The sequence below is a fragment of the Scophthalmus maximus genome, chromosome 16 (genome assembly GCF_022379125.1).
Source record: "Scophthalmus maximus strain ysfricsl-2021 chromosome 16, ASM2237912v1, whole genome shotgun sequence".
Taxonomy (NCBI): domain Eukaryota; kingdom Metazoa; phylum Chordata; class Actinopteri; order Pleuronectiformes; family Scophthalmidae; genus Scophthalmus; species Scophthalmus maximus.
Genome location: NC_061530.1, coordinates 19,837,501 through 19,850,000, shown reverse-complemented (window position 1 = coordinate 19,850,000; position 12,500 = coordinate 19,837,501). Strand labels below are relative to the sequence as shown.

Genomic DNA, 12,500 nt, shown 5'->3' with positions numbered 1-12,500 from the left:
TTTCGGCAGCTCGGAGACGCCGGAGTAGAAAACAAATGTTCCCTGGCGTCAGACGGAAGGTTTGTACACTGTCGTGTGCTGGAGAAGAAGAATCACACAGCCGATGTCATCATATAAAACACGACGATGGAGGAAGTTGAGATTTCAAGAATAAAGTCGTCATATTGCCAGAATAATCAAATTATGGCTTTTTTTCTTAATATTGCAAGAAAAAGAATCATAGTTTTCGGGGAACATTTCATGATATTACAGGAATAAAGACGTAATGTAACAATGTAAAGTCGCAATCAATTGTACGAGAATCCTTTTGCAAATGAAATGTAATTTGAGGCTATAAAACTGGACACATGGCAGGATTTCAAAACTCACTCAGCTATAAAAAAACTTGATCCGATTATAACTTTCCTTTTTCCTGATCGATCGTAATGGATAGAAATGTTTTACACAAAAATAAAACGGCATAAAAACTAAAACAGAAAATATATTTATTTTTTTTTAAACGTCCACCAACAATTTTTATGGACATTTTCAGAAAAAAATCACAAAATAAATGAACAAAGAAAGAAAAGTCCTGTTTGGAACAACGGCACCTCGTTGTCATACGTATCAGGACTTTGGCAACATTTAGCAAGAAACTCTTTTTTTGAAATATGAGTTGTTTCTCTCAATAAACATTATTCTCTAAGTCTTCATTAAGGCCTTGATACTCCACTGTGACGTGTCCATGTAGTCGGATCAAGGAGCCTCGTTCCATATGATTTATTCTCTCATTCAGATAAGAAAGGTCGTTAACACGGCCCCTCTGTCTGTTCTGTCTGTTCTGTCTGTCTGTTCTGTCTGTCTGTTCTTTCTGTCTGTCTGTTCTTTTGTCTGTCTGTTCTGTCTGTTCTGTCTGTTCTTATGTCTGTCTGTCTGTCTGTTCTGTCTGATCTGTCTGTTCTTTCTGTCTGTCTGTTCTGTCTGTTCTGTCTGTTCTTTCTGTCTGTCTGTTCTGTCTGTCCTGTCGGTCTGTTCTGTCTGTTCTGTCTGTCTGTTTTGTCTGTTCTGTCTGTTCTTTCTGTCTGTCTGTCTGTCCTGTCGGTCTGTTCTGTCTGTCTGTTCTGTCTGTTCTGTCTGTCTGTGCTGTCTGTTCTGTCTGTCTGTGCTGTCTGTTCTGTCTGTTCTTTCTGTCTGTTCTGTCTGTCTGTTCTGTTCTGTCTGTTCTGTCTGTTCTGTTCTGTCTGTTCTGTTCTATCTGTTCTGTCTGTCTGTTCTGTCTGTTCTGTCTGTTCTGTTCTGTCTGTTCTGTTCTGTCTGTTCTGTTCTATCTGTTCTGTCTGTCTGTTCTTTCTGTCTGTTCTGTCTGTTCTGTCTGTTCTGTCTGTTCTGTCTGTCTGTTCTGTCTGTTCTGTCTGTTCTGTCTGTCTGTTCTGTCTGTTCTTTCTGTCTTTTCTGTCTGTCTGTTCTGTTCTGTCTGGTCTGTCTGTCTGTCTGTTCTGTCTGGTCTGTCTGTCTGTCTGTTCTGTCTGGTCTGTCTGTCTGTCTGTTCTGTCTGGTCTGTCTGTCTGTCTGTTCTGTCTGGTCTGTCTGTTCTTTCTGTCTGTTCTGTCTGTTCTTTCTGTCTTTTCTGTCTGGTCTGTCTGTCTGTCTGTCTGTCTGTTCTGTCTGGTCTGTCTGTCTGTCTGTTCTGTCTGGTCTGTCTGTTCTTTCTGTCTGTTCTGTCTGTTCTTTCTGTCTTTTCTGTCTGTTCTGTCTGTTCTGTCTGTCTGTTCTTTTGTCTGTCTGTCTGTTCTGTCTGTTCTGTCTGTCCTCGCCTGTCTCGTGTCTGTAAACCTGTAAAGTCCTGTTTGTTCTGTTGAACTCCTCAGTGTTTCGTTCTCTCTTGAGTTTATCGAGTGTCAGTTTGTCGAGATGTTGCAGCAGATCAACACTGAGACGTGAACGTGAAGTTCTATGAACAACAGAAATGAAACGTTTCACACTGACTCCACTTTAACAAGAACAAGAACAAGCATCAGTTTACAGCTCAGATCTGTTCTTTCTGTTCCAGAAACACTGAGGCTCGTATCATTACTGCAAATAACATGTGATTGTCTTCTGATGCTCCTTGTTAATTACAGTGCTGCACACACACACGCACACGCACACGCACACGCACACGCACACGCACACACACACAAACACACACACACAAACACACACGCACGCACACACACGCACGCACACACATGCACGCACACACACACGCACACGCACACACATGCACACGCACACACACACACACACACACACTGAGGAGGAGGAGCTGCAGCCGCTGTTCGACGCCCTGATGCACTAAGCGTGTGCGACTACATTTGGGTCAGCATGTTTGCGTTCGCGGCCTTTTGCAATTACAGCAAAACATTTCTGCTCCGTTGTGCGTTTTGAGCCCGCGGAGAGTTTCTCTCCCGCTGCACCGGTGGCCTGTTGCTCTGCAGCAGCGTGTTCTGCAGAGCAGAGGATGGTCGCGCCATGTGTTCCGTCCACGTGCACCTCGGGGGAGGATTTAGCACCTTGGCACCGACCCGCCGCTGTTTTCAACACCCAATCACAGACAACAATGGCCGACCACTCGCAGCGAGATTAAAAGTGATACGTGCCACCTGGAGCCTCCCGGACACAAACCCGCGTCGGCCCCGTTAATGTAAATCCTGGCGAGCCGCCACTTTGGCAGCGGCGGCCGCGCGAAGTCAGCAGATATTTTTCGGAACCTTGAGCTCGCGACTCCTGATGCAAGTGATGCTTTACGACGCCGCCGGCGGCCGCCGCTCGCCTCAACGCCTCCGGGCACTAAATACAGAGTCGTCCGCGGCGACGGCACGGTATGAGATCTCATATTATCCATACATCATATACATATATATATATGTGAGCGTTGTAGACGGGACACGTGCTGCTGAAGTCAAAGAGAAGTGGACACTTCCCTGAACAGGTTTTCTCGTTTTTTTTCCCCCATTTACCTTTTTTGAAAGATATTTTTGGGGCATTTGATGACCTTTATTTGACAGACAGTCACGGGGGGGGCTAGCCTGCTGGCCGCATCCCCAACACCTTTACAACTTGGTAAATAGCCAAACATTCGCCAACGTGTATTTGCAGCATTGACTCTAAGTAAAGATGGACGACAGGACAACTCTCAATATCAAGGCGGCATCGGGTGGATCGCCCCCTGGTGGCTGGCTGCAGTATGGGTCCTAATGTTAAAAAATCAAAGCAGACGTTAAATAAATGTTTCCAAAGATGGTTTCTGTCCCGTGAGGTCGTTCATATCACACTGATGTACGTTCACGTGTCGATGTGTCTGGTTTTCATGAGGCGATATGATTGACAGCTGACGCCGACTCTCTCCTGATTGGTGATTGGATGACGTCACCGGTGCAGGACGGTGACATCTCTGTCTGCGGTCTCATTGATCGCAGCTCGGGTCCAAATAACAATAACAACACTGTAACAAACGGGGAATTAAATCCACCTTCATCTGCTTCAGTTGCAAAACTCCTTTCATCTCTTCTCATGAGAACTGACAAACGCTGCCAGACAGAAAAACAACCGCCCCCGAACATTCACTGTAACTCACAGACCACTTCACCTGCTTGTTCATCAGAAAACACATTCGCATTTTGCTATAAAATATTAGGGAGTGTTATGTGTTTGTATCTCTCCGTGGACCGGAGCCAGAGAGGATTGATTATTTCACCGTCCGACTCCTTCTCGTGTGTGAGCATGTGCTTGTTCCGCCTCTTTCTTTAAAAACTTGCATCTAACAAAGTGACTTTGTGGCTTTAAACCTGAACTATTTGTGGCCGCGGAGCCCGCGGGGAGTTCGTGCAGTGTCATGTAAATCAGATTTTAATAGCAGCAGGGAATTATGGGAGCTCTTAGGGCAAAAAAGTATGAAAGTGGAATATGGATTTTTCTCGAGATAATTTCAAAACCAACTGGAATGAAAAATACTCTGGAACTTTTGCCAGTCTGAACTCTGCACCTCTGACATGACTCTCCGCAGACAGATTGTTAAAGCTCTCTAGGATTCGGCGTCCGAGGGTTTGGGGAATATCACCAGCGAGGTAACGTTGATCGGGGATGACAGTCCCCTCACTGTCAACAGGCTATTTTTACTCAGCTCGTTGGACATTATTGCCCTCAGGCAACCCACTCCGCTTTCATCTCTAAACTCGGACCCTCCCCAAAACAAAAATCTCATTATTCAAGCGCGTATTTAGGTTTATCTGTCTGCATTTAGGAACGATGTGTGTGTGTGTGTGTGTGTGTGTGTGTGTGTGTGTGTGTGTGTGTGTGTGTGTGTGTGTGTGTGTGTGTGTGTGTGTGTGTGTGTGTGTGTGTGTGTGTGTGTGTGTGTGTGTGTGTGTGTGTGTGTGTGTGTGTGTGTGTGTGTGTGTGTGTGTGTGTGTGTGTGTGTGTGTGTGTGTGTCATTGGTCGAGGTTTATCCCTGTGCTGATCTCAGGGAGATTATCTCCAAAACACACTGATTTGGAAAATGACGGCCGAGTGTAAGAACGTTTGACGGGGAAACCAGGAATGTGTCGAAAGGCCACGACTTCATCCAGTGACATTTTGAGACTCCTTACTGTGTGTGTGTGTGTGTGTGTGTGTGTGTGTGTGTGTGTGTGTGTGTGTGTGTGTGAACTTTTAATAAGGACGTATGACGTAGCTCTGACATTAAATATGTGGGATATTATTCAAAAAGAAGGGAAATTAAATTAAATGAAAAACTATGTATCCTATATTTTATTGCCATTTGTTTCTGTTTGTTTCAGAGACATTTTGTACGTGATTATCTACAGACAAACAGTTTTTGTTGTTGTATGCAGACGACACTCGGGGCATAAAACACCAGCCGTCTTTTTAAGGAATATTCATATTTACGGATCATATCGGACTCGTTAAAGTGAGAATCCTCTCGTATCAGTGGGCTTTTAAGTGTTTTTCATGATTTTGTTTCCACGCCAGTCAAGGATCTCGACTGTTTTCCACTTTCCACACAAACAGACTCTTGGCGGTCGCTGGAAACCGGCGCCTGCCGCCCCGTGGAGACGAGCCGGGTCAGACCCGTGGAGACGACCCGTGGAGACGAGCCGGGTCAGACCCGTGGAGACGAGCCGTGGAGACGACCCGGGTCAGACCCGTCCGCGCGCGTCAGAGTGAAGCGACTCGGTTTTCGCGTACGAGCGATTTAAGTGGCGACACATGAGGACGTGCTGACGGGCCGAGTCTCCTCTCCCAGACCCGTCCTGGATGTTTTCTCATTGTCACATCGTGCGTCCCTCAGGGACGGTGATCACTCCGACCCGCCGGAGCTCGTCTCATTTCACCCGGCGCCGCTTCATCATCAGATTAAATGGACGCCCTCGATCCAGCAGCCTCACCTGTTGCCCTGTCGCCCTACAAAATGTCCGACCTCTCGTCTTTCAACTCCTAACCGGCCTCCTTTCATTTCCTCACTGGACCTTGCTTTCATTCTTTCATCTTTAGAGAAAGCAAATGTGAAATGTGCCGCAGATAATTTCATTCCCGTCCAGCGAGTGTGTCGCTCTGATGCAGCGAGCCGACATGAAAAAAAAAAAGTGATTTCTCTCATCATTTGTCAAAGCTTTCACGCCGCCGACCCGTCACCCCCCCCCCCCCCTCCCTTTTATCCAGCGATGTGCAGAAATTATTTTTCCTTCTGTAAACGGGAAATAAACATGTTTTGACTCCTCCTGGTGATTGAAGAGTAAAACAGTGTTTTTATTATAGTGTCACAGTTACAGTCGCAGTAACATTGCAGATAATGGCCCATTTTTTTGTGAGGAAGAGCTCGACCTGTTTCCCACTGGAAACATCTTTTGTAAAAAAAACAAAAAAAACAGCTAGTTACTACTAAAGAGTTGGGAGAGACGTTGAGGAAGAGGAGGAGAAGGAGGAAGAGGAGGAGGTCAAGGAGGAGGAGGAAGAGGAGGAAGAGGTGGAGGAAGAGGAGGAGGAGGTGGAGAGGAGGAGGAGGAGGATAGGAGGAAGAGGAGGTGGAGGAGGAGGTGGAGGAGGAAGAGGAGGAGGAGGAGGACGATGAGGAAGAGGAGGAAGAGGAGGAGGAGGAGGAGGATAGGAGGAAGAGGAGGTGGAGGAGGAGGTGGAGGAGGAAGAGGAGGAGGAGGAGGACGATGAGGAAGAGGAGGAGGAGGAGGAGGAGGATGAGGAAGAGGAGGAGGAGGAGGAGGAGGAGGAAGAGGAGGTGGAGGAGGAGGTGGAGGAGGAGGAGGAGGTGGAGGTGGAGGAGGTGGGCGGTGTCTGTAAAGAATGGCCAGTGCCGGGTGGAGGGTGGCAGACTGTCCTGACAGCCGACGTGTGAAAAATCACAGCTTCCTGATTCCTCCTCTAATGATATCTCTCCCGATCAGTGAAAAGGTCGCGGCGCCAGCAGGAATTCTCGTCCCTGCGAAATTTTTTCCAAGGACACGAGGAGAAAAAGATTAATTCACAAGCGGTTGAAGAGAAACATTTCTAACTACAACTCTCTTTTTCTGTGTTTCCCTCTCGGCGCAGATAATGTTTACAGGAAGTGTCTGGCCAACGGGACGTGGGCGCTGAAGGGGAACTACTCCATGTGTAAGGCCATACTGGAGGAGGTAAGACTATTATAGTTTCTGTACATTAAATATAATTCTTCTGCTGTTTGATGTAACGTCTTCGCACCTGAAAGATGCTAAACTGCTCCGAACAGTTGGGGGCGCTAACTTCACATCGTGTGACTTTAATTCTTTTTTTAAACTGAGGTCGACGCGTGACCAGTTTTTGTTTGGAGATACAGATCGTAGAAGCAGATTCTGTCAGTCGGTCGCACAACCAGGGAGACGACGCCCTCGTCGACTAATGCCACAGACGAGGCTCCTGATTGGCCCGTTGGCCGTCGTACGTGGATGTTGACCACTTTCAGTTCAGTGCGTTGACGACATGAAAGTACGGAAGAGTACTGCGGCCGGGCATGAGGAAGAAATGAGAGGAGGAAGGTTTCATTTTAAATCTTACATTTCGAGAATAAAGTCGAAATGTGGACATTAAAGTGGAAATACTATTGTGACCTGGAAGCACTTTTCAGCAGCACCACACAACCGGATGTTGATGTGTTGTTAGCCAGTTGGCTAAGCTAACGCTAGCTGACCAAGTTGTTTCGATATTATTACTGACAGACTGAATCTGGAAGATTCGGGTGTTTGCACGTGAACACGCGCAGTTAGCGAAGCTAGCGTAGCTTTGCTAACGTCAGTTAAGGAGGATGTGCGACAGCTGAACTGGAACCACAACACGGACGTTTAGGGACATTGAGACTTTAATCTCGACATTTTGACTTTATTCTCGAAATGTTAAATAAATAAAAATAATCTTCCCCCTCATGTCCCCACTACTCTTCTTATGAAAGCTTCCCAAAGGTGAGGTCAATTCACCTGTATCGCCCCCTGGTGTCTGGCTGCAGTATGTCCGTGTCCTGGTTAATGAGGCTCCGAAGACCCGGTGTATCTGCTCATGTGTTCATCTGGAACCAGACCAGGGTTACAGCAGCGGGGGGGGGGGGGGGCGAGCAGCGAGCAGCGCCGCAGCTTCACCCGAGGCTTATTTATAGCAAATATAGATTCGGGGGTGGGGGGTTGGTTTTCATCTGAGCCTGCAGCAAATAGAAGGACACTGGAAAAACGGCTGAATCCCCCCGAGCATCACATGAAAGCATCAGGCTTCAGGAAGCACAAAGGCTGTTGAATGAATCGGCATCGCAGCAGGACGACGTGTTCATCGAGGCCTCGGCCGGTTTCACACGAAATCGGCAAAATCAATCTGCAGCCGTTTCGTGACGAACAGGAAAAAAAAGCTTTCCGTGTGTTTTTTTATTTTTTGGTCATTCGTTTTGTGTTTTTTTGCCGCAGTTCTGTTTCAGCCAGCTGGATAATTCTCCCTGTGGCCAGATGTTTCTTTCTTCTTCTTCTAGATAAATCAGGCGGGAACAAAGCAGACATTTGTAAATGAGTCGTGAACGTAATATTTAATATTACACGACGCTCGGCGTGTTTGTTTTTTTCCTGCTCGGACTATCTGCTGAAATATGAATATTAATCAGTTTCCATGAGCATCGTGACCCTGAGCGGGTTCAGTCAGTTCAGTCCGTATGTTTTCAAAACCAACGATGTGTCGGCGGCGTCTGATTCGCCCGTCACAACAGCAGACTGGAGAATAATTATTTTTAATAAAGGCTCAGTAGTTTTGACTCCATCAGGAGTGAACGGTGTTTGTTGGGGATTAATATCAGCAGAGGACTGACACACATTCTGTGCTGCAGTGAGTGTTTTCACTCATCACCTGGGAGATTATCATGATGGGTCAAAGGTCAAAGATATCTCTGCAAATAATAGAGGGAAAAGTATTGATCAGAAAAATCTTTCCCGATCATATGATAAGTGAGTTCAAAAACACACGGCTTTCTCTGACACGACCTGAAGCTAATGTAGATGGAAAAATGATTTATATGGTAGGACTGACGTCATCGTGGCATCGCATTGTGTAATAATGCATAACACTTTTGCCATAAGATTAGAGACACGATCTACATCTTATTAAAATGAACGGATCAGTCGTCATCACCTGGTACGAATGACGTCGCGATGACGTAAGATAACGTAACTTGTTATTAGTTATTAATGAACATAAACAAACTGCACAGACTCGTGGATCATTCCCTTAAATATGTCAGATTATTTTCACGAATTATTCCAAAAGCGTTCCATCTCACATTGTTAAAGAAAGTGATCCTGACTCCGCCCCCTTTTTCGGGATCCGCCCCAAATTTTTTGGGATTCTTTCTTGGCCCATGTCCCATCTCATCATCGAGTTTCATATAAATCTGATCCGTAGTTTTTGTGTAATCCTGCAGACAACAACCAAACAAACGCACAGCGGTGAGAAGCTCACGTCCTTGGTTGAAGGTCATTAGGATCAGAATCAGCCTTTATTATTACGCAGCACTTCCAACATGCATGTGCAGTCGAAATACAGTTAATATCCAGACGTGTAAGATTCAATAACGCACGCAGATATTGCTCATCGACCCGGTAAAAGCCACATCGTTCATGGATCTGTGAGGGAGACGGACTGAGACTCTGCGAGAGTCTGACGAGCGATCGATCGCTGCACAAGATGGATACGGACTCCGAGTGTCTGACCTTTTAAAAATGTGTATTTGATTTGTTTTTCTTTTTCCTTCTGCTTTTGTTGCTGAAATAAATCACCGGGTGGCGGCGGCGACGGCCGCGGTGTGATTGACATCATGGGGGAGGAGGAGGAGGAGAGGAGGAGGAAGAGGAGGAAGGGGAGGAGGAGGAGGAGGAGGAGGAGGAAGAGGAGAGGAGGAGGAGAGGAGGAATAAGAGGAAGAAGAGGAGGAGGAAGAGGAGGAGGAGGAGGAAGAAGAGGAAGAGGAGCTTCTCTTTAAACTTCAGTCCGTATTGAACCGGATCGTCGACGTTCCCACTGTGAAGTGAAACTGAGTGGATCAGACGCTTATTTAAAGTTCGTTTGAGGAGAAAAGAGAAGAAGAATCTTCTTCTCTTCAGCTCCAGGATGTTTCTCTCTCACGTGTGATAAGAGTCTTTGTTGTTTTCTTCACGGAACGAACAGTGAGTCAGGTTCGGTTTGATTCTCCAGGCCGACACATTGTGAGAGCTGAGGCGAGGGTGGTGGGGGGGGGGGGCTCTTCTCTCACCCCCCCCCTCTCTTCCTCCACCTCCTCCTCCTCTTCCTCCTCTTCCTCCTCCTCTTCCTCCCCCCTTCCTCCTCATCCTCTCTCCTCCTCCTCCTCCCTCCTCCCTCCTCCTCCTCCTCCTCCTCCTCTTCATCCTCTTCTTCCTCCTCCTCCTCTTCTTCCTCCTCCTCCTCCTCCCTCCTCCCCCTCCTCCTCTTCATCCTCCTCCTCCTCCTCCTCTTCCTCCTCCTCTTCCTCCTCTTCCTCCTCCTCTTCCTCCCCCCTTCCTCCTCATCCTCTCTCCTCCTCCTCCTCCCTCCTCCCTCCTCCTCCTCCTCCTCCTCCTCTTCATCCTCTTCTTCTTCCTCCTCCTCCTCCTCCCTCCTCCCCCTCCTCCTCTTCATCCTCCTCCTCCTCCTCCTCTTCCTCCTCTGTGATCCGTTCTTGATTTATGTCCTGACACCTTCGCCGCTCCCGCCCGGTCGTAGTGTCTATTTCTGGACTCATGCTATATATTAATTCACACTTGCCGTATGTTCATTGGGAGCTGGAGGCGCTCGTCTTTACCTCGCTGCCCCTGAGACGATGCTGATCTCTTTTCAGAGACTCGGCTGCAAACGTGGGGAGGAAACGCCGCCGCGGGGATTTGACACAGTTGTTGTTGCATTGTTGTATAAAACTGGGACGAAGAACGAACGTCGAACCATAAAGTCTGCAACTGCCAGAAGAAGAAAAGAAGAAAAAAACCAAACCCACATGGTTTGTTTCCCTGCTGAAGACTTCACAGAATATGGCCTTGTCTTCTTTATCATCACTTCGTTTGTCTTGAAATATTGAAGCATCAAATACTTATTTCACAAAGCAATATCCAGAGAAGAAAAAGAAAAGAATTTCGGACGTTGAAGTTGGAAATTCACGCAAAAGAAACGCAAATTAACGAGAGAAGAATCTGAAACATGGAGTTTTGTTTTTCAGAGAACTTCTTCTCTTCAGGATCACTGAGGAACCTTCACATTCCGACGTTCTCTCTTCAATGTCACAATTTATCTTTTCTCTGTGTATTACCCCCCGGCTCATACGATGGCCCTGAAACCTAAAACACTTTTAATTGACGAATGTATCGATGGACTCGTCCGGCCTCACCAAGCAGCGCTGCGATAAATCCTCGTCTCTTTGTGCCGAAGGAGCCGTTGGTTGGTTGGTTGGTTCACAGCTGTTCGTCACTGAGCCGAGGTCGCTGCGTCCTCGCGGCGCCTTGAGAAACAAAAGCCCCTCGAGGAGCTTTTACATGGAACATAAAATAAAATGTGTCCGGAGTGAAGCAAACATGCAAATGGAAGAAAACGCTCGACGCTCGACGATAACTGCGAACGGATCGTCATTCAAACATAATATCTGAGGATGTGAACACGGAAACAATCGTCCCCAAATATGAGAAGATCACACATTTTTCTTCGGTAGAGGAAATGTTTAACGTTTCTACGTTAATGTTTGACGACACAAACATTTTGACTTCACAGAATAAATAATGTAGAAAAGATGAGAAAATTTGCATAGAACAAAATTTTCTTTTTATTTATAGATAATTTATAATACAGTTTATGGTTAAACTGTTAAATATCAGAAAAAACTGATAGGAATCAGTGCCAACATGTTTTAAGATATACAGTATATATATATATATATATATTGGAAATTTTACATCCTTACATATGTTGACGTTTTCCTGACTAGCGACCTCTTGTGGCCGCGAGTGTAATTACGGCCCAGTGGTTGGAGTTTATACTAAAAAGCCAAACCTGGCTCATACGTCTCGTTTTGTGGTATATGGTCATAAAGGTGATAAAGATCCTCATTAGGTGTGAGGACCTCCAGTGTTTACTTTCAATTGAATGGATGTGCGTTGGTGAGCGAGATGGAGGAGACGGTCGTGTTCTGCGGCGCCATCTGTTCGCTGCGGACTTAGAAAGAGTTGAAGATTTTTGAGCTGCTGCACCAAAAAGCTCGTGAATGGGGCGGATGACGTGTTCCGGGCTGCGGATTAAACCTTTAATCTGGGCGTAGACACCAGTAGGTTACATAAATCCACTTGCAGCCCAGATTACTGTTGGTAGTGTGGAGCAAAGCCGATCACAATGGAAATCGGAGTCACAGACTCGGAGTCTCCGGCAGCAAGATGTTTTATGTTCCGCGTAAAAAACCTTCAGCCTCATGCGGAGACGCAAAGCCAGGGGGAGGGGCCAGGAGGGACGAGGTCCAGGCCTCCCTGAAACCTGATTGGCTCCCATACGGTGACCCCCCGCGACAGGAGTCAGAGGGGAAAGGTGGAGTCCAGTTGGAATAAAAACATGAAGAATGAGCACGAAGACACAGAACGACGATACAAGAGAGAAAAGAAGCTGCATCACAGAAGATGCAAAATGGCCGCAAAGTTTCACAAAACACTTCAAACATGAGAACAGAGACACGAAACAACGCTAACGGGACCAGATCAACGCAGAGAGACAGAAGAAAACGACCACAAAGCAAACGACAAGAAGAGAAGAAGGACCGATGAAGAGGAGGACGCTCACGAGGTTTCAAAGATCAGCTGTTGGTTGAGGCTAGTTGTGCATTCGTCATTTGTCCCACTGAAGGAAGCAGCTGTCAAATGAGAGTCGGCTCTGAAATGAAAGAGAGATTTTCACTCTTCTCTTGTCTGTGAACCACGAGTGTCCCTGAAAGCCTCACGGTGTGTTTCTTGTCTTGTGTCCCTGCA

General features: G+C 46.7%; 1 protein-coding gene across 1 annotated transcript in view; it reads left to right on the top strand.

The window, feature by feature from the left end:
* Positions 1 to 12,500, top strand: part of LOC118287979 (corticotropin-releasing factor receptor 1) — a 42,554-nt gene that overhangs the window by 14,354 nt on the left and 15,700 nt on the right. The window contains exon 5 of the mRNA XM_035613691.2: positions 6,563 to 6,645. Within this exon, the coding sequence (XP_035469584.1) occupies positions 6,563 to 6,645 (83 nt within the window). The remainder of the gene's footprint in view (positions 1 to 6,562; positions 6,646 to 12,500) is intronic.